Below are 27596 nucleotides of genomic sequence, written 5' to 3'. Positions count from 1 at the left end.
ATTTCTATATTCTGCTGGATCAGAATTGTTGTGGATTATTCCTATTCTACTTTGACTTTGGAAAATTGTGTTGTAGTTTCATTTATGGTCTTGAGTTAGCTGGTACCTTTCTCTCTTACAACTCTATTTTGGCTATAGTAGGCACACTAATGATCCCCAAAGGTATGTGAGTCCTGACCTCTGGAATCTGTGAATAGGTTACCTTAATAAACAAAAGAGGCTTTGTAGACGAGATTTAATTCAGGATTTTGAGAAGAGGGAATTAATCCTGGATTATCCAGTTAGGCCCAGTGTAATCACAAGTGTCCACATAAAAGGAATATAGGAGGGGGATGCCTGAGTGGTGCAGCTGGTTGGGTGTCAGACTCTTGTTTTCGATTCAGGTTGATTTCTCAGTCATGGGAATGATCCTGCATTGGACTGTCTGTTCAGTGTAGAATCTGCTTGAGACTCTGTCTCCTTCTCCCTCAGCCCCTCCCCCTCTGCACTCTTGCTCTCTTTCTCTCTAAAGTAAGTAAATAAATCTTTTTAAAAAAAAGTTGAAGAGAAATTCAGGAAGGTCTGAGAGAAGATTTGACAATAGGAAGCAGAGATCAGAGTGATGAGGGGTCATGAACTGTGAAATATGGGCAGCCTCTAGATGCTTGAAAAGGCAAGCAAACAGATTCTTTCTTGGAGCTTCCAAAAGGAACAAAGCCTTGCCAATCCATTTAAGGTTTCTCAGTTCTGTAACTGGTTGTTTTAAACCACTGAGTTTATAGTGATTTGTTAAAGCAACAATAAGATGCTAATATATGGAACAAACCACCTAATTTGCATAAGCCTGAATTTTCTTATCTCTTACCTGGAGAAAGTAATAATTTCTGTTTGACAAGGTAATTAAAAGTTTTTTTTTAAGGTAATTAAAAGTTTTAAATGAGGTAAAATATATAAAACGCTTAGCATGGTACCTGGTGCATGCCTCAGTAAACCTCAGCTGTAGTAATCAGTATATTATCCTTAAGGAAGGCTTAAATGTTGATTAGGTGTGGAATGTATTTTTTACTTGATAGAATGATATTTGTGTTAAATAGGGAAGTAAGTGTGCTTTGTAGTATGATGTTCTATGGTGAGGTTGCATATAGGCCGAATCAAGATTTTTTTTTTTTTAAAGATTTTATTTATTTATTTGACAGAGAGAGATCATAAGTAGGCAGAGAGGCAGACAGAGAGAGTAAGAGGGAAGCAGGCTCCCTGCTGAGCAGAGAGCCCGATGCGGGATTCGATCCCAGGACTCTGAGATCGTGACCTGAGCCGAAGGCAGCAGCTTAAACCACTGAGCCACCCAGGCGGCCCACAAGATGTTTTAAGATCCTTTCAAAAAGAAAAACCTATGCTAGGGAATATAAATAGGTACAGATTTTTTGTAGAGCTCTTTGGCAATACATTTCATATTGTTACTACTAGAAACCTGTAGTAAAGAAATACTGGCTCTGGGTGCCAGTGATGACTATGCAAGTATTATTTATATTGTCAGAAAATTGGAAATGACCTTCCGTTATTTCCAATAACAAGGATATAGTTTGGTTAAGGCTTAATGGAATGTAATGCAGTGAATAAAGTTAATACTTTAGAAAATTATATTATGATATGAGGAGAAAATTACTGAGCTAAGGAAAAAGAAGAATACAGCACCAAATACACTATGTACCTGTGGTGGGGGGTGGTTACCTCACAATCTGCTCATTCAGTGTGAGCAGAAGGTTGACAGTTCAGTGACTAGAGTCTGTGCTTTCTCAGTGTGGTTTTTTCTGGATGTAGAATTATGAATAATTTTAGTGTTCTCTTAAGAATAAAATGTTTCTGAAATATTCGTACAGTTAGCATGTGTTTTCTTAAAACAGAGATTCCTATCATATGTATAAATTCAGCTTTAGTGCTCTGTCTTTAAGTAACCTGGATATATTGTTCCCATTTAAAAAAAAAAATTGTTGGATGGGGCGCTTGGGTGGCTCAGTGGGTTAAAGCCTCTGCCTTCGGCTCAGGTCATGATCCCAGGGTCCTGAGATCGAGCCCCACATCGGGTTCTCTGCTCAGCAGAGAGCCTGCTTCCCCCCCCTCTCTGCCTGCCTCTCTGCCTACTTATGATCTCTCTCTCTGTCAAATAAATAAATAAAATCTTAAAAAAAAAAAGATTTAGGGGCGCCTGGGTGGCTCAGTGGGTTGGGCTGCTGCCTTTGGCACAGGTCATGATCTCAGGGTCCTGGGATCGGGTCCCGCATCGGGCTCTCTGCTCAGCGGGGAGCCTGCTTCTCCCTCTTCTTCTCCTTGTGCCCTCTCTGTGTCAAATAAATGAATAAAATCTTATAATTTAAAAAAAAATTTGTTGAGGCCAGAATAGTTTTTAAGTAGCTGAAGTCTTTAGCTAATATCTGGCAGAAGAATTTAGATTTCATATAGCTATGTGTTCCAGTGCATTGTTTTTTATGGACTGCTTGTTATAGTGTAATTGTTTTTGATGTCTTCCATATTTTTAGGAACACCTCATTCAGAGCTCTTGGAAGAAGTTGAATGTACTCCGTCACCTCGATTAGCCCTCACTTTGAAAGTAACAGGTCTTGGAACAACTCGTGAAGTTGAATTACCACTCACTAATTTCAGATCAACCATTTTTTACTATGTACAAAAATTGCTTCAATTGTCCTGTAATGGCAATGTGAAATCAGATAAACTTAGGCGTATTTGGGAGCCAACATACACGTAAGAGATTTTAACTTAATGTTTTAAGTAGATATTTCCATGATACATGAGCCTAGAACCATTGTATTTCTATATTTTTTACAATAGAAACAGGAAATATTTGGTTCTTGTTCTTCTGGTTTACAACAACAGATAAGAGCATTTGTGACTCCTGAGGTAGAATAGTTTAAGGTTTCAACTGAAAGTAACTTTAGAAATAAACTTCAGAAATAACTTTAGACATCTTATGTCTTAATTGTTGAACTCTTTGCAGTTGTGTATGAAGTACTAAATATTTTTTATTTGTTATTTGTTTTGGAGTTTGCAAGTTAAGCCTGCCTCTCTTTGTTCATTCATTCATTGAAGAATTAATTAATGATGACATTGTGCACATTTAACATTTTGGTGCCTCTTTCTGTTTATCTGTAAAGTGAGCATGGTTGTGAGGAATCAACGAATGAATACATGTAAAGTGTTTTCAGTATTGTCTGAGTGCTCAGTATTACCTATAATAATAATTATTATTTAATAGTTTAATATAATTTAATATAAATAAAATTTTAATCATCCTTATGTTAATTTTACTTTAATTTTTCTGATGTTCTCTTGACATCATTGATAATTTTATATAATGTCTAATAAAGTAATCTAGATCCTTTAGAGATAGAACAGAAGGCTATCATAGTTATTTTTTCCCACCCTGTTCAGTTTTTATTAGAGTTTCAAATTTTATCTCCACTGCCTTATGTGGACATAAAGCCTCCTGGTCCTTGTTGTTCGTATCCCTTTTATTTTTACAATAAATGAAAGTTATAACACATGATAGAGTGTATCACTTCATATCTTTAAAGGTCCTAGGTTTGATGTATGCATTCTTTGCAATTATACTAGATTTATAAATAATAACTTTTTCAGGAATACGATTTCTCTTATTTTCCCCCATGTTTAACAAATTGATTTTTTTTTTAAATAAATTGTCCCTGAGTTTAATGTTTAAGCATATGGCTAATGAATGATATCATTCATAATTTTTTAAAGAATTGAAGCCTTACTGGAAATAACCACAAATTATATGATTTATGAATTAATGTGAATAATATCTTCATGTTTAGAATCATGTACAGAGAAATGAAGGATTCTGACAAAGAGAAGGAAAATGGAAAAATGGTAAGTGATACTTAAATAAATCTTCTTGGCCCCGTAGTGGAAAAAAAGGGGAAATAAAAACTAACATTGTTTTAATTGAACATTTGAGGAAAAAAAATCACTAACATGGAATTCTTTAGATGAGGTTAAATGCATGATTTTAAAGCTGCCTTATATAATGCATGTGAAATAGCATAGACTTTTAATCAGGAAAGGCCAACATTTGGTTTTTCCTATTGTAGGGTTGTTGGTCTATAGAGCATGTGGAACAGTACCTTGGCACTGATGAATTACCAAAGAATGACTTGATAACCTACCTGCAGAAGAATGCAGACGCCGCTTTCCTGCGCCACTGGAAATTAACTGGCACTAATAAAAGTATTAGGAAAAACAGAAATTGTTCTCAGCTCATAGCTGCATATAAGGTATATATTGGCATCAAAACACAACTGGGAATGGCTTTGTGCTTTGTTTGCAGCTTTTAAAGATTCTTAAGAAAAAGAGGTTTATTGGGACAAGCTTAAAAAATGAGGTTGAATTAAAATTGTTAATATGCCAAATATTAAAATTTCAAATATGATTTGTGGTATTGGATCTAAGTACATTTTTTTTTTAAAGATTTTATTTATTTGACAGAGATCACAAGTAGGCAGAGAGGCAAACAGATAGAGGGGGGAAGCAGGCTTCCCGCTGCACAGAGAACCTGATGCGGGGCTCTATCCCAAGACCCTGAGATCATGACCTGAGCTAAAGGCAGAGGCTTTAACCCACTGAGCCACCCAGGTGCCCCTATTTACATGGTTTTAACTGTGGCTTATGGTAGTTATAGTTTATTTGGGAACGGTTTAGAACACATTGATTTTCAACTTGGGTTATAGTGTTTTCATTTAAAAAGAAGACAGTTTGAAAGATTTCAGCATTTTCAAATACTTATAGGATTATACAGTGCTTTTCTCGAAAATGTGATTAATAGCTAGTTTTACTAATTGTTTCTATAGGATTTTTGTGAGCATGGAACAAAGTCTGGATTAAATCAGGGGGCCATTTCTACTCTTCAAAGTAGTGATATTCTTAATTTGGCAAAAGAACAACCTCAGGCTAAAGCTGGCAATGGACAGAATTCTTGTGGAGTAGAAGATGTCCTTCAACTTCTGCGTATTCTCTATATAGTTGCAAGTGACCCTTATTCAAGAATATCCCAAGAAGGTCTGTAAGAAACTGTGTTTCATTTCTATGGCATTTTTAAAAGGAAGTCAGTTTATTTCTTTATTAATTTTCTTAATTTTTCAGAAGGCGAGGAGCAGCCTCAATTTACTTTTCCACCAGATGAATTCACTAGCAAAAAAATCACAACAAAGATTTTGCAGCAGATTGAGGTAATCAGATAGTTGAACTCTATTCTGCAACTTTTGGACTTTCAAAGTATTATCTTCCTTTTCTACTTCTTACCATCTCTACTGTTAGTCTCTGATTCATTGATTTAGGCCATATGGTCCATTGCATTACTTTCTTTCATTAGTTTTAAGAACTGACTCCTTTTGGTCTTTTTAAATAACTGCCTTATAACATTGTTATTCGTTAATTTGCAGGAACCATTGGCTTTGGCAAGTGGGGCTCTACCAGACTGGTGTGAACAGTTAACCAGCAAGTGTCCTTTCCTAATACCATTTGAAACTAGACAGCTTTATTTCACATGTACAGCATTTGGTGCATCAAGGTAGAACATGTTCCCTTTTTTATATATATATATATATTTTTTTTTTTTAAAGATTTTTTAATTTATTTGACAGACAGAGATCTCAAGTAGGCAGAGAGGCAGGCAGAGAGAGAGGAGGAAGCAGGCTCCCTGCTGAGCAGAGAGCCCGATGCGGGGCTCGATCCCAGGACCCTGGGATCATGACCTGAGCCGAAGGCAGAGGCTTTAACCCACTGAGCCACCCAGGCGCTCCCCCTTTTATATAATTTTAATGTTATATAAGCTCAAAATGTACAAATATACTTTACGTCAAGACTGATGGAAGGAATATATTATTTTGTTTTCTTATGAGTTCTCAGTGTTTAAACATTTTCTTAATTTCTGGTTGGATATGCTCTCCTACAGTTGACTCTTGAACAGTGTCAGGGTTAGGGATGCCAACCCTCCCTGTGCAGTAAAGATATTTATTTTAGAGAATAAGTTCATGAGTGGGAAGAGTTGGGAAAAAGGGACAGGGAAAAGCAGCCTCCCCACTGAATGGGGAGCCCGTTGCGGGACTTGATCCCATGACTCTGGGATCATGACGTGAGCCAAAGGCAAACACTTAACCAACAGCCACCCAGGTGCCCTGAAAAATCATATTTAAAAAGTGTGTAACTTTTGACTCCCCCAGAACTTTATGAATAGTCTGCTGACCGGAAGGCTTACTGAAACAAACAACATGTATTTTGCATGTTATGTGTATTATGTACTGTATTCTTAGAATAAAGTAAGCTAGGGAAAAGAAAATATTAAGAAAATCATGAGGAAGAAGGAAAATTTACAGTACTATATTTCTAAAAGAAAAATCCACATATAAGTGGAACCCCGCAGTTCAAGCCTTTTTTTTTTCTGTCTCCTTCCACTAGATAAAAGTTTGATGAGGGCAAGAATTTTCTGGCAGTTTTGTCACTGATCTAGATGCAGTTCCTAAAGCAGTGTATATAGCACATTGTAGGTATTTGGTAAATATTTTTTGAATCATTGAGTATCCAGAGTACTTTCAAAGTGGATATAAAAAAATTATAATTTAAAATGGAGCTGTTGACTTCCCTGATAAGTTACACTATTTACAGATCATTTGTACATGTGGAACTATGGGCCTCTTGTCATAAATGGCATTGGTTATGGTTTTTGTTTTATAGATAAGGAAATTGATTCTCAGAGTATATAGCTGATTGACCTGAGATTACAAAATAATTGTAGCACACCTAAGAGCAAATCTTTTTATCTTCTTATTCCTACTTGAAGATTCTTTCTTCTGCCCTAGATGGGTTAGCTCTGCATTATTGAAAAGAAAATATTATTTTTAAAAAGATTTTATTTATTTATGTTAGAGATAAAGAGCGTGAGCAGTTGGAGGAACAGAGCGAGAGGGACAAGCAGACTCTGGGCTGAGCGCAGAGCCCAAAGCAGGGCTTGATCCCATGACCCTGAAATCATGACCTGAACTGCAATCAAGAGTTAGACAACTAAGCAACTGAGCTACCCAGGCGCCCCCAAAGATTTTAAGTAATTTCTAGGGGCACCTGGGTGGCTCAGTCGGTTAAGTTCCTGCTTTCGGCTTAGGTCATGATCCTGGGGTCCTGGGATGAGCCCTGCATTGGGCCCCCTGTGCAGCAGAGAGCCTGCTTCTCCCTCTACCTGTGCCTGCTGCTTGCTCTGTCTACTTGTGCTTTCTCTCTGTCAAATAAATAAATAAAATCTTAAAAGAAAGAAAGATTTTTTAGTTATTTTTATTTATTTATTTAAAGATTTTATTTATTTATTTGACAGACAGAGATCACCAAGTAGGCAGAGAGGCAAGCAGGGAGAGAGAGGAGGAAGCAGGTTGTCCGCGGAGCAGAAAGCTGGACGTGGGGCTCGATCCCAGAACCCCCGGATCATGACCCGAGCCGAAAGCAGAGGCTTTAACCCACTGAGCCACCCAGGCGCCCCAAGAGATAAAGATTTTTTAAAAAGTAATTTTTGCATCCAGCATGGGGCTCGAATTTACAACCCGAGAGGAGTCACATGCTGTACCAACTGAGCCAGCCAGATGTCCCCAAAAGAAAATATTTGGAAGTCAGTTGCATTTTAATGATGGCTTTCAGTTTGTATCACAGTAATAAAGATAGCTTAATGATTTTCAGTTTCTTCGGTAGTTAAGAAATATTCACTTGTATTTTTATGTATCATAAGTTTGGCTATTTTTTTAATTGAAGTATTGACATGCATGTTACATTAATGGCAGGTGTACAACAGTGACTGAGCAACTCCTTAAATCATGCTGTGCTCACAAGTGTACAGTAACAACTGTTTGTCCACCATATAGTGCTATTCTAATTCTATTGACTGTATTCCCTGTGCTGTTCCTTTTATCCCCAGTTTGTGTATATTTTGATGTAGTGGGGTTGGGACCACAGACCTTTATTTTGATCTGTTAATTACTAAAGAGGAAAATACCTACATATTTTCTCATATGTTTAGGAAAATAATACAGGGGTTTATATGTTTTAAGAGAGGAAGCAATAATTTTTGCAATAAGAAAATGTACTAATTCTGCCACCTAATAAAATACTATTTTTAAAAAGAATAATTAAATCTTTGAATTATGTTGCTGGTTTAATAGTACATTCAAACTATTACTGAATGTTAGAGCTCCAGAAATATTTTTCTATTTTAGAGCAATAGTGTGGTTACAAAACCGACGTGAAGCTACTGTGGAAAGAACAAGGACCACCAGTAGTGTAAGGCGAGATGATCCTGGAGAGTTTCGAGTGGGTCGTCTCAAGCATGAAAGAGTAAAAGTCCCACGTGGTGAATCACTGATGGAATGGGCTGAGAACGTCATGCAAATACATGCAGATCGGAAATCAGTTCTTGAGGTATCTCACTCACATCTAAATTCTTTTAGTATGCAGGAATGGCAAACCTGTATGTTCCATAGCATGCAAACCATGTTAGATAGAAATGAAAAATGGAGAGGGATTTCTCTGCCCTCTATGCAAGGCCTTTCCCTTTGGTAGAGCATCTTTTGTAAGAGGATGTCAGCTTACCTTTTCAGAGGTCAGGATCTTGTGATTGATGAGCAGCAAAGAGTATCTTCACTCTTGAGGTGGAAAAGTGCTTGGTCTTTTTTTTAAGATTTCTTTCTTTCTTTATTTGACAGAGTGAAAGAGACAATGAGAGGGGGAACATAAAAAGGGGGAGTGGGAGAGGGAGAAGCAGGCTTCCAGTTGAGCAGGGTACCTGAGGTGGGACTTCATCTCAGACCCTGGGATCATGACCTGAGCCAAAGGCAGATGCTTAACAGCTGAGCCACCCAGGCACCCTAAGTCCTTGGTCTTTTTGAAGGACATTACTCCTTTCTGAACAAAGCCTGAACTGAATAATAATACTAAGGATTCTTTTTGATAGTCTAAATTTTACCTTCATATTAAGCTCTGCTATTAGATATCTGCAGTTTTGGAGTACACTATTCTATACTATTGTTACACTGTGCTTGGCATTACATCATTGGCCTGTATTGAGAGATGTTAAGCAAATAGCAGTATAAAATGTAATACATTTACTGTAGAGATGTTATTGTAGGCATTGTTGATTATATCCTATATACCTGTTCTTCCTTATATGAGGGACAGTGGATGAAATTTCTCTTATAAATGTGAAGCATCTGCTTAAGTTTATCTTTTTTTTTTTTTTTTTAAGATTTTATTTTATTTATTTATTTGAGAGAAAGCACAAGCCGGGGATAGAGGCAAAGGGAGAGGGAGAAGCAGACTCTGCGCTGAGCAGGGAGCTTGACAGCCTGATGACATGGGGTTTGATCCCAGGACTCTGAGATCATGCCCTAAGCCAAAGGCAGTTGCTTAACTGACCGAGCCACCCCAGCACCCCTTAGTTTATCACTTGAATCAGAGATTGATCATGACAAATATGATACATGCCAAAAAGATATAAAAGGCTCTTAGGGCTTTCACTTTAAACTCTCTTCACCTTCATCTAATTCTTCCTACCAAATACATTCCTCTAACTAGGTAAACCTTAATTATTTTTTTTAAATCATTCACCATATGTTTTTATAAGTTGCCTCAAGTCATTTGTGGAAAATGTAGAGTATGGGTAAAAGCCTTTAAAGTTATTGCCCCTTCAGAAGTGGAAGAGTTTAGGTTTTATGTTAAATAGACACACATAGAAAGCTGTATGCCATCTTTTCCTCAAGCAAATGATGTAACCTTTTTATCTAAAATTTGGTTTCCTTTGGTGTAAAAAAAAGATAAAACCTATTTTTTAGGGTTGATATGAGAAATAAATTAATGAACAATGTGGTAAACAGTGCTCACCACAGTGTTTAAATATGTAATGGTGTACAATAAATATACTTTTTAGAAAAACGAAATTAAAACTTCTGGGGCGCCTGGGTGGCTCAGTGGTTTAAGCCGCTGCCTTCGGCTCAGGTCATGATCTCAGGGTCCTGGGATCGAGTCCCACGTCGGGCTCCCTGCACTGAAGGGAGCCTGCTTCCCTCTCACTCTCTCTGCCTGCCTCTCTGCCTACTTGTGATCTCTCTCTGTCAAAATTAATAAATAAAATCTTTAAAAAAAAACTTCTGTGTTGTTTTTAATGTGTATAATATTCTGCTGCTGTTACAAAAAAAGATGTATTACTTGGCAAGAAGGGGATTTTTTTTTTTAAGGTTTTATTTATTTATTTGACAGAGAGAGAGATCACAAATAGGCAGAGAGGCAGGCAGAGAGAGAGGGGGCTGGCAGGCTCCCCGCTGAGCAGAGAGCCCGATGCGGGGCTTGATCCCAGGACCCTGAGATCATGACCTGAGGCAGAGGCTTAACCCATTGAGCTACCCAGGTGTCTAAGAATGGGATCTTTTTTTTTTTAGGCTAATTTTTCCTTAAAATTTGCTTATATTTTAGGTTGAATTTTTGGGAGAAGAAGGAACTGGTTTGGGCCCTACATTAGAGTTTTATGCTCTGGTGGCAGCAGAATTCCAGAGAACTGATCTGGGAGCTTGGCTTTGTGATGATAACTTTCCAGATGATGAATCTCGTCATGTAAGATTTATTTCCCATTTTGTGATTACTTGTGATTCTTCTTTTACTATTAAAAATAGGTTATGCCTTCAGAATTTAAGCCAGGTTTGCTGACTCTCTTTTTATTATTGATTACTCCTGATGCTATTAAAATGTTTTTTCAGTCATCAATAACTATTTAATAAAAGGTATATATATATAAATACTTCAACAAAATTGATAAAGATGTTCAATATTTATGTATCTTTCGTCTAATTTTATTTGTATTTCTCCCTCTAAAACACTAGGTTGATCTTGGAGGTGGATTGAAACCTCCTGGGTACTATGTGCAGAGATCATGTGGACTGTTCACAGCACCATTTCCACAAGACAGTGATGAGCTTGAAAGGATCACAAAACTCTTTCATTTCCTTGGAATTTTCTTGGCCAAATGCATTCAAGACAATAGACTTGTGGACTTACCTATTTCTAAACCTTTCTTTAAACTTATGTGTATGGGTGATATTAAAAGCAATATGAGTAAATTAATTTATGAGTCACGAGGCGATAGAGACTTGCACTGTACTGAAAGTCAGTCTGAAGCTTCTACAGAAGAAGGTCATGATTCACTCTCAGTAGGAAGCTTTGAAGAGGATTCAAAATCAGAGTTTATTCTAGATCCCCCCAAACCAAAACCCCCAGCATGGTTTAATGGAATTTTAACTTGGGAAGATTTTGAACTCGTAAATCCACACAGAGCCAGATTTTTAAAAGAAATTAAAGACCTTGCTGTCAAGAGGCGTCAGATTTTAAGCAACAAAGGTCTTTCTGAAGATGAGAAGAACACGAAATTACAGGAACTAGTGCTAAAGAATCCATCAGGTTCTGGGCCTCCACTTAGCATAGAGGATTTAGGGTGAGTTTTTTATATATGTTTGTCAGCCTAATGGATGAATAAGTTTTAAAGCTTTTGTTTCTTTGTCCCCAGTAATATGCAGTGTATGAGTTAAATAGTCTGTTAAGAACAGTAATATGCTGTAGGAAATATTACTGATATGAATCTTTGAATAGTTCATGTTATAAAGACAACACTCAGAATACCAGAACATAGTGTATTAATCATCATATCTCAAAGATTATCTGATTTATCAAATGTGATTAATTTATATATTTATATGAAAGTCCAAAACCAAAGACATTTTGAGAAATCATGACTAGTTAATATAGTGTACTTGGGAATGCTCAAAATAGTTTGTATGTAGGCCTTATGCCCAAGGACTTAGCTAATAACTCAGATGATACACATCTATTGATAAAACTCTGTTAATTTGTATACATGTAATTATTATACCCTTAGTATGTTTTACTATGATTTTTGGGTTGGCTGAAAGTCTTCACTTTCTTCTTTCTTTCTTAATGGCTAATTTTGAGAAGTTTGGTTTGATAACTTATATATATTCAAGGTTTAATTTCACCGTAGGGACAGAGCATGAATAACTTCAGTGAAGCAATAGTTTCTTCTTGAAAAAAAAAACAAAAAAAAAGTAAAAGTAAAGCTGTTGCTTTCATAATTTATTGCAAAAACCCTTACTTTGTTAATTTTGTGCCGAGAGAAAAGTGAAATATGGAAGGGTGGTGGTTTTGTGCAATCTTTGCAAAGATTTACCAGGTTTGGTAATGGTTGTCCTAATAGTTTTTGTGCACAGGGTTTTTGCATTCAAAAGGGGCCTCCTGGGGTGGGTGGCTCAGTCGTTAAGTGTCAATCTCAGTCTCAGGTCATGATCTCAGGGTCCTGGGATCTAGCCCTATATGTCCTGCATCCCCTGCATTCGGGCTCCCTGCTCAGTGGGAAGCCTTCCACTCCCCCTGCTTGTGTTCTCTCTCTTGCTGTGTTTCTCTCTGTCAAATAAATAAATAAAATCTTAAAAAAAAAAAAAAAAAGTTAAAAAAAAGGGGGGGCCTCATACGTAACATCTAAGCTGGAATACTGTTTTTGTTGGAAGAGTAGGGGGGATGGGTTTTCATGGTTTGGGCAGCAATATTTTATTTATTTTTTTAAGATTTTTTTTTTAATTTGAGAGCGAAAGCAGGAGCAGAGGGAGAAGAGGGAGAAACACACTCCCCACTGAGCAAGGACACTCCCCAACCCCTCCATGCAGGGCTCCATCCCAGGACCCCAGGGTCATGACCTGAGCCAAAGACAGATGCTGAACTGGCTGAGCCACCCAGGGGTCCCTTTGGCAGCAGTGTTTTAAAAATTAAACACCAACAGTAGCTGAATGTTAATCCACTCCTTTTTGTCTTCCAAGTTTAAATTTCCAGTTTTGCCCTTCCTCAAGAATATATGGCTTTACAGCTGTGGATCTCAAGCCAAGTGGGGAAGATGAGGTAATAAAAATTTTGTTTTTGATACAGTAATAAGTTCAGAACATCTTCTTAATGAGGCCAGTTGTAGTAGGCGGTGCTGAAATATTCCTAGATATTAACAACAATGTTGGGAAATTTTCCTTTGTAGATGATAACAATGGATAATGCAGAAGAATATGTGGATTTGATGTTTGACTTTTGTATGCATACGGGTATTCAGAAACAGATGGAAGCCTTTAGAGGTAATTTTTTGGACTCTTTAGCTTAATTTTTTCTCCTTTTACTTTGAGATTTGAAATTGAGGCATTTCTCTTGCCAAGAATTGCAGGTCATCTTTAGATTTGTCCTCTAGTTTTCTGTCTTCTAGATACTTAGCCCCACAGAGTACCTGGAACAGATTGGAACATTCTCCATACCCTCAGCTTGCTCTTGCTGAGTACTGGGGGACTCCCTTTTAGCCTCCATTTCTTCATTTGTATGCATACTTCACACATTGCATGATCAGGATGAATTAAACCAAGTTAGAACCTAAGTTCTTCAGGTGAAAATTGAAGCAAAATATATTAGACTGTTCATCACAAACTAGTTTTGAAAATCAGGATATAGCATTGACTAGCCTTGTATGACACAAAGAGTGGGTTAAGAAATTAATAGAATTTGGCTACTGACCATAGTGACTGAATATCTTTGTTCACATTTACAGTATTAAGCTTAATTTCTGACTTAAAAGCTTAGCTTGATTTCAAGCTATTTTATTTATATTTGTTTTTTCAAGCATTTATTAATATTTTATTCATATTATGTCCATTTAGTTCATATTAGCTATTTTGATTGGAAATTTGGTTTTTTGACATTGTAACTTAGAAATTGAGTTGTGTATTTTCTCGTTTTTGGTTTTTTGCTGTGTATGATATAGATGGGTTTAACAAAGTTTTTCCAATGGAGAAATTAAGTTCCTTCAGCCACGAAGAAGTCCAGATGATTCTTTGTGGAAACCAGTCACCATCCTGGGCAGCAGAGGATATTATTAATTATACTGAACCTAAGTTAGGTTATACGCGTGACAGGTATGTATTGGTTATTTTGTAAGGTCAACAAAATAATTTATGTCCCAAAATCAAATGGTAGATTCTCTAAAGAACTATGACTTAGTGAAGTGAGAAAGCAGTTTTCATATCTATTGATAAGGCTGAATTTACAAGAAAAGGCAACTGAGTGTTTGTTGATGTTAAGATTCTATTTTAATTGTTCACTATTTAAAAAATTGGGTAAATTGTAAACCCTTAGGCTTCTTTTTTTTTTTTTTAACATTTTATTTATTTGAGAGAGAGCACTAGCGGTGGGGGGAGAGGCAGAAGAAGAAGCAGACTCCCCACTGAGCAGGGTGCCTGACATGAGGCTCAGTCCTAGGATCCCAGGATCATGACATGAGCCGAAGGCAGGCACTTAACTGAGTGAGCCACCCAGGTGCCCCATTATAAATTAATCTTTATTTTTTAAAAATTCCAAATAGAAAAGAAAATTTCAAATAGGATAGTTGAATAGTTGAAAGAATTTTCATATATTCCTTTACCCAGATTCAATTGTTCTTAACATTTCTTTTATATTATCTTTTTACACACATACATACACACACACACACCCTACATGATATATATGTTTGTGTGTGTGCTATTTTTTTCTGAACCATTGCATATATCATGTGCCTTTACTCTATAATAGTGGAGTGTGCATTTTCTGAAAATACAGATAATTCTTCCATGTATCCACTTTCACTGGCAAATTCATACTATTAGCTAATCCGTAGTCCATAATGCAGTTTCACTGATTACACCAGTAATGTCCTTTGTAGAACTCTCCTCACCACTACTGTCCTGATAATAGAAATCGCATTTGGTTGTGATAGGGTCATTTGGGGATAGGCTTTTAATCTGAAACAGTTCTTCTGCTGTTTTTTCCTTTCATACTACTGATATTTTTATGACTACAGGCCCTATATTACCTCTCTCTTTTTTTAAGATTTTTATTTATTTGACAGAGAGAGACACAGCTAGAGAAGGAACACAGCAGAGGGAGTGGGAGAGGGAGAAGCAGGCCCCCCAGAGAGCAGGGAACCCAATGCAGGGCCCAATCCCAGGACCCTAGGATCATGACCTGAGCAGAAGGCAGATGCTTAATGACTGAGCCACTCAGGTGCCCCTACCTTTCTTTTTGAAAGTTTCTAAATTAATATAACTGAGAGAATACAGTTGACCTCCACAGCTGAAAATCCATATATGTTTGACACCCCCAAAAACTTTACTACAAGTAGCCTACTCTTGACCAGCTTTACCGATAATATAGCCGGTACATATTTTATATGTATATATACTGTATCCTTACAATAAGTAAGCTGGAGAAAAGAAAATGTTAAGAAACTCATGAAGGGGGACGCTTGGGTGGCTTAGTCGGTTAAGCGTCTGCCTGGGGTTCAGGTCATGATCCTGGGGATCTGGGATTAAGCCCTTGATCGGGCTCCTTGATCAGTGGGGAGTCTGCATCTCCTTCTCCCTCTGCTTGTGCTCTCCCTCCCTTTCTCTCTTGCTCACTCTCAAATAAATACATAAATCTTAAAAAAAAAAAAAGTACTAAAAAGAATCATGAGGAAGTACACTTGTGGTAACATAGCATAATGTGTAAACTTGTTGAATCGCTATGTGTACACTTGAAATTAATGTAACATTGTCAATGATACACAAATAACAAAAAAGAAAATCATGAATTAGAGAAAATATATTTGCAGTATTCTATTATATAATTTTTTCCAATAAATACAATAGAGTGGATCTGTGCAGTTCAAATCCCTTGTTGTTCAGGGGCCAACTGTATTATGAATTACTTTAACCTTAACTGACATTCATATGGCATTTTTTTCTTAAGTCAACTTTTTATTGAATTGTAATAGAGAAGTGCACAAATTCTGTGTATAGCCTGGAGAATTTTCACCAAAGGAAAACACCTGTGTATTGGTACCCGGAACAAGAAACAACTCAAGAATTCCCTTGCCCGTTATATTCTTTTTTTAATATTAAATCACTATTTCCATTGATCAACTTTTCTTGCATTTGAACCTTAAAAAATGAAATCATACAGTATATATTTTTTAAGGTCTGGCTTCTTTAACATTATGATTATGAAATTCATCCCTGTTGTGGCATGTAGAAATAGTTTATTTCACTATTAACAAAGATGGGTTATTTCAGATCCCCTTTAGTAGTTCAGCAATATTTGGGTGAATTTTGCAGGTGCATTTTTAAGGTTTTTCATTTGCTAGCCTTATTGCATATTTGATCCCTGTACTCCATCAGTATTTCAGTTCTTAACCATTTCTAAGTACAAGACAATCTTTGCATTTAAAGTATTTAAAGTAGCTTATATCCACTCCTTTCATGCTTACTCAAGAGTCTCTACATAGTACTGTTCTTCTCACATGTTAATAATTGTTTTTTGGCTTATTGCTTGCTTACAAAGTGGTGGTAGTGTTTTTCTTTTAAATCCGCAGTCAGAGCAGTAGAACTGTTTTTCTCCTTTTAGCCCTGGTTTCCTGAGGTTCGTGAGGGTTTTGTGTGGCATGTCTTCAGATGAAAGGAAAGCATTCCTGCAGTTTACCACCGGTTGCTCAACTCTTCCCCCAGGTGGACTGGCCAATCTGCATCCCAGGCTCACAGTTGTACGCAAGGTACAGACCTTAGCTAGTGGGGAATTCAAATGTAATTTTGTTACTTCGGGATTGAAAGAAATAAATACTTAAAGTCGTGGCCTTCTGCTTTTCACTTTTCTCTTTGTAGGTTGATGCTACTGATGCAAGCTACCCATCAGTGAACACCTGTGTGCATTATCTCAAGTTGCCTGAATATTCTTCTGAAGAGATCATGAGAGAGCGCCTGCTAGCTGCTACCATGGAGAAAGGCTTTCATCTCAACTGAGCTTCGAAGTGGGAGGCATCAGAGACTTTTAAAATACTAGTGAAGCCTCTTGTGTTTTTGTGCAGAGAAGTATATGATCCTCTACGCTAATGACACTTGCCTTTATTTCAACCATTAAGGCTTTAAGAACATGTGGAATAAGTTGGTTAGCTGCTAATGACAAAACAAATCCTTTAACTATCCAGCCAGCAAGTATATAGCACAGAACACTGTGTGTTGCTACAAGGGCTTAGTGACTGGAAAAAGGTGGTCCCTACTTGACTGTTCCAAAGAGCAGCTTCTCAGATCCTCAGTGTTCACTGGTAAATTTCTAACAGTGTATTTGTGTAAAGTTTGTTGTTTCATACTTCATACACTACAGTTGCAGTCACTGATCCCTGTTTTGCTGGCTTTTAAGCTACTCGGTCAAAAATCCTGCTTCCTTAAAACATAGAGAGTTAATGAGCATCTCAAGCTTTTTCTTTTCCTTTTTAATGATGCCTGCACTATCAGAGTATTGTAGTGTTCTCTCTTTTGTTTGGCATATAATCATGCACAGCCTTTTTATTTCTTTGAGGTGGGAGTATATTTTTATTTCCTAAATGCCATACTATAAAGATCAAATTCTTAAGTGTGTTTGTGCAGCTCAAAAGTAAAGATATATTAAGGGGAAAAAAGAAAAAACACTGGTCTAGACACAAGGCACACTTAAAAGCAAGTTTTACTTTTGGTTGTATTTTCTTTGTATATTATAAACATTTATTTAACTTGTTGCAGTTTGAAGTAAAAAATTTCCAAAATGTATGCTCAACAATAATCATTAAAATGTTTGCAGCGTACAAAACCGTGTCATGTGACTATTTCACTGCAACGAGCTGACTGAGAGCTTAACCAGATATTTTTTATTTTGAGTCACTGAGATTTAGTTTTTTGAAATTCCTACATTTAGAAATGTATTTTTCTATAGTAAATACACTTAACTGAAACTGGAAAGCTAGAAGAAGTATATGTTCACATGCTTGTGATCCAACTTTTGTGTGCTGTCTTAAAGTATTCTTCAGCTAAAAATGGCCCAGTTATTTGTGTTACTTTTTCAACACCAGGTCTGCTACTTAGATTGTATCTGCACGGATGTGTAAGTCCAAGATCCAAGAATGATTTCTCAATGTTCTGTCAGTGTTAGAAGAGACCACCAGGATACTGCCATTTCCTGGTTTTAAAGTAGGGCTTCTTCTATTTCCATTTCCCAAATTCCCTTGATGTATCACATCTGTGCCCTTAGGTGAAAGAAATGTCACTAGGCCTGATTTAGCCAAATGGCTTTTTTAGGAGTGAAAAGCATTTTTTGGAATTGCCCATTATTTACCTGTTTAAAAGGTACATTCCCTTTCTACATTAGAAGAGATATCTCCCACTACAGTCAGTCGTTTGAGTACTGTTTTTATTCTCTGCATGAGAATGTTGTACTGTTATCAGTGGCAGCGTTTAAATAATTCATCTTGTTGTTAGTTTCACAGTTCTCTGTGAGAATAAAAGTTAAAATAAAACATAATAGCAATATTTAAATGTACGACCTATGCTTTAATCTAAAAAATAGTGGTGGTGATTGTCTTAATGAAGTCATGGATGCATGACTGAAACGTCATACTAGTGTTAGAGTTAAAATCCAACTTATGTGCTTAGTATTGCCATTTATCTAAATCTGTAAAATGTCTGTCAATAACCCATCTTTTATCAAGACTAATCTAGCACAGGGCTCAGCAAACGATGGCCTGCTGCTCGCTTTGCATTGCCCAAGTGCTAAGTATGGTTTTAACATTTTTAAGTGGTTAAAAAAAAGCCAAAGAAGAGTAATATTTTATGATGTGGAAATTTTATGAAATTCAAACTTCAGTGTCCATAAATAAATAAAGATTTGTTAGAACACAGCCATGCTCATTCCTTTACGTATTTATCTGTGGCTGTTTTTACACTACAGTGGCAGAACTGAGTGTTTACAGCAGAGGGACCTTATGGCCCATGAAGCCTAAAGTATTTACTGTCTGGCCCTTTACAGAAGAGGTTTGCTGAATCCTGGTCTAGCACATCGCTGTAGCGGGTAAAATTGATGAATCTTATACATTCAGTAAATGAAATGTCAGGAGTCTTCAAGATGAAGCTGACCAGTCTGAGGCATAAATTTCTTGAGCGTGAAAAATCACTTAAAGCTGTTCAGCACGGTTCAGCAGTAAACGTGAAGGGAAATGATGACACAGCCTAGAAGAACAGATAGTCCTATTACAGTTCACTTTGCATGTGTCAAGTGTTAGGTAACATCTGCTAGGGTCTCCACATATCTTAGATTCTTCAGCTTTCTTTCCTTTGGTATCTACCTAGTATTTTTTTAAATTGTTATTCTCTAAAGGTACAAAAATCTGTGCCAAGATGTTATCCAAGTGCTATTTTGGTGTGACCTAAAAATTAATTTTGTTCACTCCCTAGTTACTTCTGGTGTACCAGTTTCCGCAGTTACCTGAATGTGCTGCTGATTCAGTGCCTACCAACTAGGACAGTGTTGCCCAACTAATATGTCTTAGGAAGACCTCCAGAGCACTTTGATCTAGACTGGGCTTTTCCCACACTATGGCTACTTAAGGCAAAGAGAGGTCTATACACGCATACCATTTGCTGTTCTGGAGGTCAGAAGCCTGCCTTCTGCCTTTCTGAATGAGTCCAAAACAACTTAGGTTTGCTTTTAGAATCCATTGTTGACTGGTCGCCTGGCTCTTTATAGATGCAAACTTTAAATATGTAAATAGATTTTTAGAAATAAAGATTTAAAAGAAATCCTTCCCTCACCCCCCACATATAAAAGAAAGAAAAAGCAAACAGTACCGAAAGAATCATCATCATCAATACCTGGAATGTCCATTTATGTCTTCTTTTGGAGGATAGAGTGTTGTAGATGAAAACTCTTAGAATTCCATAGGCTGGTACAATATCTTAATGTACCAAGACGGTAGTTCTGTTTCCTCCATTATATCTGCCTTCCTTCCCAATATGCACATAAAACATGCTTTTACCAAAGACAATTCTGTATGCTTTACTGTTGACTAAAGTAGCAAAGCATCTAGGAATGTTTGGAAAGGTCAGGCCATTGCTTTTCTATAGTGACTTAGTTTTCTTTGCTTCAGGACATTCCAAGAGAAGGGGTCGAAGGAATGAGTAAGGAGGCAGGGGAGAAGGGTTCATATCATGCCAACCTCAAAAGAGATACTCTCTTGCATTCTATTTTTAGACTTCGAACTAAAGTAAATTTCACTTACAAATAAGTTTACTAATAAGACAAACCATTTACAATATGGCCTAAAGAATGGTTGTAAGACCGCTCTTTTAATGTGTAACCATTCATTTTTGGTAGTAACATTATAAGTGAATTAATTACATGATGACATTGTAATTGCAAAGTGCAAAGTGTAATTGCAAAGTGCAGGCTTTTTAGAAACTGGCAAATAAAATTTAATTCTCGATTTTTATTAGTACACAATTTTGTAAAGTTTTGACTTAAAACATTTTAAGGAAAAAGAGCATTCAGAAAACATTCAAAGTACTATGTGTGTTTAAAATTTTATTGGCTGATAGTTGTCACATGTTCTTCCCATGCTGCTAATCCTGAATTAAATGTGCATAGGAAAGCGGAGAACAAAAAGTTACCCTCAGAACTCAAAAAAATTTGAACAGGTGGGAAAAAAATGCTTATGGTTAGAAAATAAAACCTGTCTCTTAGTTCAGAGAAAATTTTTCTTTGTAGACCATATTTTAAAATACAGCTTTGTTTTCCATTTAGGAACTGTGGAAAACACCTATTTAAAATGTCTTTGGAAGGACACCCCCTTTTGCAGAGTGCAGTCTTCCACATTTTTTGGGCTACAGATGTTGAGAGGTATTCCCACTTCTACAAGTTAATGTTGTCTGGCAGAGCCTTCTGTCATTCAGCTTTCTGACATTTTATCAAGAATGAGTAGAGGGGCAAGAATTCTTGCTCGATTTGTTTCCACAATGCAGCCATTTAACACCATCTCATCCAAAATGATGTGCACTTTATCCAAATTAAACATTATCTAAGTTCATATTAAGGAAATTAGTTTGAGTTAACAAAAATGTTAACATGTAACAGTAAGTAATAACTTATGACTTAGCCTATCATTTTTCCCATGTAAATTTGTCTAAGCATGAAGTGTATTTGTTTTTTTTTTTAGACAGAACTTCTGAAATTAGATTTAAGATTGGTGTCCATGTTAGAAATTATTACCTTCACGTACACATACACACCTAGTTTCACCTTGGTTAAGCTAACTGGCCAGTAGGTACAGAAATAGTATAGCTACTACACCTTTTAGCCAGAGGGAAAGTGACTCTAAGAACTAGAGAACAAAGCAAGTAACATTGGCAAGGGCATGACCTGACAAGAACAGTGTTGTCCCAGACACTAATAACATCAACAGTAATAGCAATGATGTTCCAGGCATCGTGTTGAATGTTTTACATAATTTTTCAGTCTTCTCTACAACCCTACGATATAAATGTTACATATTGTCCTAATTTTACATGGGAGCATATAGGCTCAAAGCCATTGTCCAAAGTCCCATGGCTGATAATTGCCAGAGCTGGAATTTACGCCCACAGCTTCGGCTCAATAGTTGGACTTCCAAACTTCTCAGGAGGGGCCTGGGGCTACTGAGTATACCCCTCCCTTAGCCCTCAAACATCCACCCCAAACCAAATGACTTCACAAAACCTCACGTCTTAATATTCTTTTTTTTTTTTTTTTTAAGATTTTATTTATTTATTTGACAGAGAGAGAGATCACAAGTAGGCAGAGAGGAAGGCAGAGAGAGAGGAGGAAACAGGCTCCCTGCGGAGCAGAGAGCCCGATGCCGGGCTCGATCCCAAGACCCTGAGATCGTGACCTGAGCCGAAGGACAAAACCTCACGTATTAAACTATCTTTTTTCTCAGACTAAAGAAAAAAATCATCAAGAGTAGATATGAATGAAGAAAGCAAGGCAATGCTAATTCCCAAGTAGATAAAAATTCTGAAATTCATGAGAGTTATCCTGTATGAATGAACAGTTCTAAAAATACTCATTTGAGAATTATAAAGCCAGATCAGGGTACTGATGTTCCTAGTGGAAAGTCAGTATAGGACATGGAGGAAGATGAAAATGATGTTAGCCTATGAGGTCTAGCTAACTGTAGAGAGCCAAATTCTTCCTCCCCCACCCCAGGAGCCCCTTCAGAGAACTTTTCTTTTGTGAAAGGAGAAAGGGAACTAGAATGAGATGATAACAATATTGAGTAATTCTGAATTCTACCCTTTAATAACTTATTTCCATTTCTATTTAAAGAACATGATCCTGGTCTGTTTAAAAACAACAACAGCTGACTGAAACAGATTGTTTCAAATACACAAACTTCAACAAATGAGTGACTTAAATGCACTAGGGAAGTTCATAATTAAATAGTGAATCTTTGTAAAGTGAATCATTACCACCTTATTTTTTTTTTCAATAATTTCAGACGTTCAAGTCTGTATTGGGTTTGTTTAGTGAAATATGAGGTGTAGAAAATGAGACAACCCTGTGAATGACTTTTAGGTTTCTATTAGGCTCTGCATTAATATCTCATTAAGCTCTGTGCAAATAGTCCTCTAGCAGAATAAACTTTTTCAGGAGCCCATGGGAACTGTCCTTAAATGACCCAGAAAAGAAAAAAAAAAGCTTTACTCTGATATACCTATTAATAATGTTTTCCAATTATATAGATGATTGCTTTGTCCATGACCAGATGGGATTGGAATATTAGGCTCAATCAGACCCAGAAGCCAGAACTCAGAAGCCAAACAAAGTGCAAATGTCAGCTTGGTACAAAGAAGAGGAGTTGGGGAGCATAGGTGGCTACGTGAAACTGGCCTGCAGAATCCCCCTGTCATATTCACTAAGGCAGAATTGCCTGTCATATTCACTAAGGGCAATGAAAGCCTTGGTGTGTTGAAAATGCCAACTCATCTAAGATGATTTTCTTGGAGAGAGAAGGAGATCTAATTTTAATCTATTTGAACTGGTTCAGGGATTAAGCTACTCTGAAGACTGTGGCAAGTGCATGATCTAAAATTCAGGTGCCCCTTGAGCAAGAGACCAGTTGTTTTGAAATTCAGATTAGAATGTGCTGCTGAATCATATCAACCACTGACATCCTCACACTGTAAGGACAAGGTCTTTCAGCAAGTCTGAATTTCCCAACATCCTAGAAACATGAGTTGCTCAGTGAGGTCACTCTTGACTGTGGGCATGTGACTGCCTGTCTGAGTAGCTGATTCAAGCCCTTAATAACCATGTAGCTTTCTGGCATTATAATGGGAAACCACAGACCAAATCCAACGTGAGGCAAACTCTTAAAAGCTGATTACCCCCCCCGGAATCATCGGACTCCTTTAAAATAAGAATCCAGCTGTTGTTTACATCTTGATTTGGTTTATAAGCAACTTATACAATAGTAATGGCATTTGGGTTACATGTCAGGGACCAAAAAGATGCCCGGGCAAAGCCCCATGGCAATAAACATGCAAACATGCTTCAACCCTGACAGCTGGAATAGAATGAAGCAAGAAAGGTCCAGGCTATTGGTCTGTTAATACGGTAAGCTGAGAATGACCATTTCAATAACCTCTGGGTTATAGTGAACTTGACTGACTTAAAGACCCTTAAGGCAACTTGGGCACCCTAAAGTTGGAATTGATATGAACTACAGACAGCCTCCCAAAAAGCAGAATCAGAAAACCCCATTTTTTCCCAATCCTGAAACCCAAGAGCCTTTCTGAATTGTTATGTAATGTGGATTGAAGCTGAACATCTTAGGACCCCAGTAATATTAGTGCCACTTGAAACCAATCTTTTAATTAAAGAGCTTGAAATGTTTCTGGTTCCTATATTGGCATTTTGGTCTCTGGATCATAAGTCACTTTTTCAATATGGTATTTTAATACCATTGTGGTGGTCTACTTATCCTTTAATAAGAGAAAATTGAGCAGCATACATTCGAATGGGATCTGAAAAGCAACTGGCAGGCAGAGCCCAGCCTAGAAACTAAAATCTCTAACTCAAGATTTTGGTCTCAGGTCCCTCGTCTTCTTTTTGATTTCTTTTTCTTTTTTTAAGATCCTATCTAAGCAAAGTTCTTGATAAACTAAGTGGGGTGGGGGAAAAACTTGCTCTTGTATTTATACTTTAATTAATATAATTTGCCATGAAATTAGATAAACTGTGTTTATCTACTTTGTGTTCACATTTCCCACAGAAAACTGAATACTCCTATATAGAAGACTGTCCTCATGAAGACTGTGCACGGTCCTCAGTATACTCTCCTTGTAAGATAGTCTGCTGTCCACTTTTAGGCTTGGTATTGTCCCTTCTTAATGAGGTCACTGAAAAGGAGTTTATCTTTTTTTTTTATGGGTTTCTCCTTAAAGGTCCATTCATATTCTGAGAGCAATAAGACAGCCAGTTGTAATTTTTTTAAGGCTTTATGTAAACTGAATCTATATCTATGAAAGCATTATAAAATATAATGAAGTGAAATAATTATGAAAGCATTGGGTCAGGTGAGCCTGTCACTTTCTCTGTTGTTTCTCCTAAACTCTGTGGCTCCTCCTGACTTGGCTGTCGCCATTCCTGAGTAAAACAAACAGAACCTGGAAGCATGGAGTGAAAGGAGCAGGGGTAAGGCAGAGGGACCTGCTAGGGAGGGGTAGGAGCGGATGCATATGGCACCTACAGGACATAGATCAAGGAAATACCGAGACAGCAAAGGCCAGTGAGAATCAGAAAAGCCCAGAAGGCAGAACTGTTCAACCTAGAACTTTAACATCCCTTTCCCAGGTAAATGGCTGACTCCCTCAGGGACTGTTCATAATTTTGAGACTCTTCACTCTTGACAGCACTGAGTGAAGTAATGCTGAGATGGTTTTGGCCCCCTTGCTTCTCAGTACCTGCCCTTCCCAAAGACGGGATAAGCTACATGGACCAGCTCTCACCCTTTGCAGCCCTGCTTTCAGAAAAAGGTGTTCAGAAATTACTACATGCAGGGGTGCCTGGGTGGCTTAGTTGGTTGGGTGTCCAACTCTTGATCTCAGCTCAGGTCTTGATCTCAGGGTCATGAGTTCAAGCCCTGCATTGGGGTCCATGATGGGAATGGAGCCTATTTGAAAAAAAGAAATTAAATGATATGTGAACTCCACTTTTGTAGAGTATGCTCTTATTAAGACATTCAGATACTCTGTTTCATCATATCTGATGCCTCCTTTTCTAATGTTTCTTCAAAACTTCTTTTCTACTTTAGGAATACTTTTGACAACACCAAGAGAGCACAGGGACAAGCACTTTACAAATGTTTTGTTAGGAACTAAAGTGCCACAATCTACTCCAGATAACACATTTTTTAAAAATGTGTCAAATTTAATCTTATTATTATTATTATTTGAAGATTGTATTTACTTCTTTGACAGAGAGCAGAAACAAGGGGAGCAGCAGACAGAGAAGCAGGCTGCCTGCTGAGCAGGGATTCCAACGTGGGGCTCGATTCCAGGACCCTGGGATCATGACCTGAGCCAAAGGCAGACACTTAACCTCTGAGTTAAGTATCCCTATATCTAATTTTATAGCCCTGGAAACCCAGAGACTGGTACCAGTTCTGCCCCAAAGTACCTCTATCACCTAGGACACGTCAATAGAACCCCTCTGGGCTTCAGCCTTTTCATCTAAAAAAATGAGGTTTTTAACCTGATGATGGTAGAGTTTTCTTCTAGTTCCAAAGTACTCAAATCCTAGGACTCTAAAAATAACCGTCAGGGAGGGGGGAGCTAGTTTACTTCTACCTGACATTATCAAGTCATTGCTGAGGTAATCACATACTCCATCATACCTCATAAGAAACCCTTTGGTAATGACTTAATTATCGTGACCTTTATGAGAGAACATGGAGACAATTTCAGTTTATTTAGAAGCTACTGCTTCAGTGTTGGATGGCTTCCTTGGAGAGATTCTTTGTTCTTCTTGCCAATATTTCCCTAGCCCCTAGTTGAACAAGTACTTTTGTGATTTCTCATTAAGTCAGTGTGAAGTTAGCTCCTATTCAGAGAAGACCTATTCTGGTTTCTGGACCTTAAGGTGTTTGGGGTTTTAGGAAAGTAATGATGGAAGGAGAGGCTGATGCCCCATGATGGGCTTTGGGTCCTGCTCAGGGCCTGAGTGCAAATCTCAGTGGTGCTGAATCACAGAGCGCAAGCAGCAACGGAAGCCCCTCCTTCTCCCCCACCTTCAACTACAATAAAGAGGTACTTTCACATCACCCATGTGAGCTTTAACGTTCTAGAATTAATTGCTCAGGCTTTTGGGTTTTAAGGACTTAGAAAATGAAAACATGAATGTTCTAAAGATTCTATTTATGTTCTAAAGAATCTATTTAAAAGATTTCTAGAATGTTTTAAATGAATGTTTTAAAAGAATTCTAGAGTATTTTAAAAGAATGTCCTAAAGAATCTTTTTAAAAGATTTTGGGAGATGCCGGGATGGCTCATGTGGTTATGTGACTCCTTTTGGCTCAGGTCATGATCCCATGGTACTGGGATTGAGTCCAGCATGGGGCTCCCTGCTCCGTGGGGCGCCTGCTTCTCCCTCTGCCCCTCCTTCCTGCTCATGTTCTCTCTCAGGCAAATAAATAAATAAATAAATAAATAAATAAATAAAAGCTTTAAAAAAATGCTTTTGGAATCAGAAAAACATTCTGGATTCTAGGCCTACCCTATATTTGTGGGGTAGGTGGCTATGGAATATAAAGAGGGGTTCTAGCCTGCTCCTCACTTTTTTCCCCATGTGTATATGTGGGTTACCATCCCAGGCTCTCTGTCATTCCTGTCCCCAGTCATGGGGAGAGGTCTGTACAAGCCCTACCTAGCAACAGGCCCTGGTATATGGGCACCCCATGAATTCTGGGGACCCAGGTAGCTGGAAGATGGTCAAGAAGTAGACTGGAGCCCTGCAGGCTCTGGATAAGCATCTTCATCCCATGGAGAGGGATGCTGCTGAAGGAAAGCCAGATGGGGTTCCCTAAGGCCCATGGCCCAGGAAAGGGATCCTGAGTGTCCAAATCTAAAGGTAGTATTGCTGGATTCCACTCTAGCCCAAATAAACCGAGTCTTTAAGCCACTTTAAAGGCACCAAATACCAAAAAGGTAGTTAAGGTTTTCTGTACATTCATACATTAGTAGGTGTGCCCTGAACTGAGGAGGAGATGGGCATCTCCCCCATAGCACCATTCATGGGCGCCATTCCCCTATTTACCAGAGGGGTGGAGAGGGTGCCTTTGAATTATGAATTGTCTGGAGAATTCAGCAAATCTGGGGCTACAGAACTGAACACAGACATTTTGGGAAGCTCATTAGTTGATTCCTAAAAACCATTTTAATTCATGGAATTTGAAGTCTTTCTGGGTTTTTAAAATTTTTATTTATTTATTTTTAAGATTTTATTTATTTATTTGATAGAGATCACAAGTAGGCAGAGAGGCAGGTAGAGAGAGAGGGGAAAGCAGGCTTTCTGCTGAGCAGAGAGCCCAACGCGGGCCTGGATCCCAGGACTCTGAG

The 27596-nt window shown here is 37.7% G+C and overlaps 2 protein-coding genes across 8 annotated transcripts in view; one reads left to right on the top strand and one right to left on the bottom strand.

Annotated features, from left to right (window-relative positions):
* The window catches only part of HECTD1 (HECT domain E3 ubiquitin protein ligase 1), a 97881-nt gene extending 80123 nt beyond the window's left edge, over positions 1-17758 (top strand). For 5 of the 6 annotated variants that reach the window (XM_046008884.1, XM_046008882.1, XM_046008881.1 and 2 more), the window contains 14 exons: positions 2517-2739; positions 3831-3885; positions 4107-4289; positions 4863-5070; positions 5155-5240; positions 5454-5581; positions 8265-8466; positions 10513-10650; positions 10917-11524; positions 12918-12996; positions 13124-13217; positions 13892-14042; positions 16549-16693; positions 16803-17758. In XM_046008884.1, the coding sequence (XP_045864840.1) occupies positions 2517-2739; positions 3831-3885; positions 4107-4289; positions 4863-5070; positions 5155-5240; positions 5454-5581; positions 8265-8466; positions 10513-10650; positions 10917-11524; positions 12918-12996; positions 13124-13217; positions 13892-14042; positions 16549-16693; positions 16803-16940 (2438 nt within the window). In that variant the 3' untranslated portion in view covers positions 16941-17758. The remainder of the gene's footprint in view (positions 1-2516; positions 2740-3830; positions 3886-4106; positions 4290-4862; positions 5071-5154; positions 5241-5453; positions 5582-8264; positions 8467-10512; positions 10651-10916; positions 11525-12917; positions 12997-13123; positions 13218-13891; positions 14043-16548; positions 16694-16802) is intronic. The other variant, XM_046008880.1, reaches the window with a different exon arrangement.
* Positions 17759-17891: 133 nt separating this feature from the next.
* AP4S1 (adaptor related protein complex 4 subunit sigma 1) overlaps positions 17892-27596 on the bottom strand; it is a 54116-nt gene continuing 44411 nt past the window's right edge. The window contains exon 6 of one of the 2 annotated variants that reach the window (XM_046008910.1): positions 17892-19175. Coding sequence is in view for 1 of the 2 variants with exons in the window: in XM_046008909.1 (XP_045864865.1) it covers positions 20891-21019 (129 nt within the window). In the remaining variant the exon portion in view is untranslated. Of the gene's footprint in view, positions 19176-20411; positions 21020-27596 lie in introns of those variants that run through there. The other variant, XM_046008909.1, reaches the window with a different exon arrangement.

The sequence above is a fragment of the Meles meles genome, chromosome 6 (assembly GCF_922984935.1).
Source record: "Meles meles chromosome 6, mMelMel3.1 paternal haplotype, whole genome shotgun sequence".
Taxonomy (NCBI): Eukaryota; Metazoa; Chordata; class Mammalia; order Carnivora; family Mustelidae; genus Meles; species Meles meles.
Note: the sequence above shows the minus strand (reverse complement) of the source record. Positions and strands in the feature narration are given on the sequence as shown.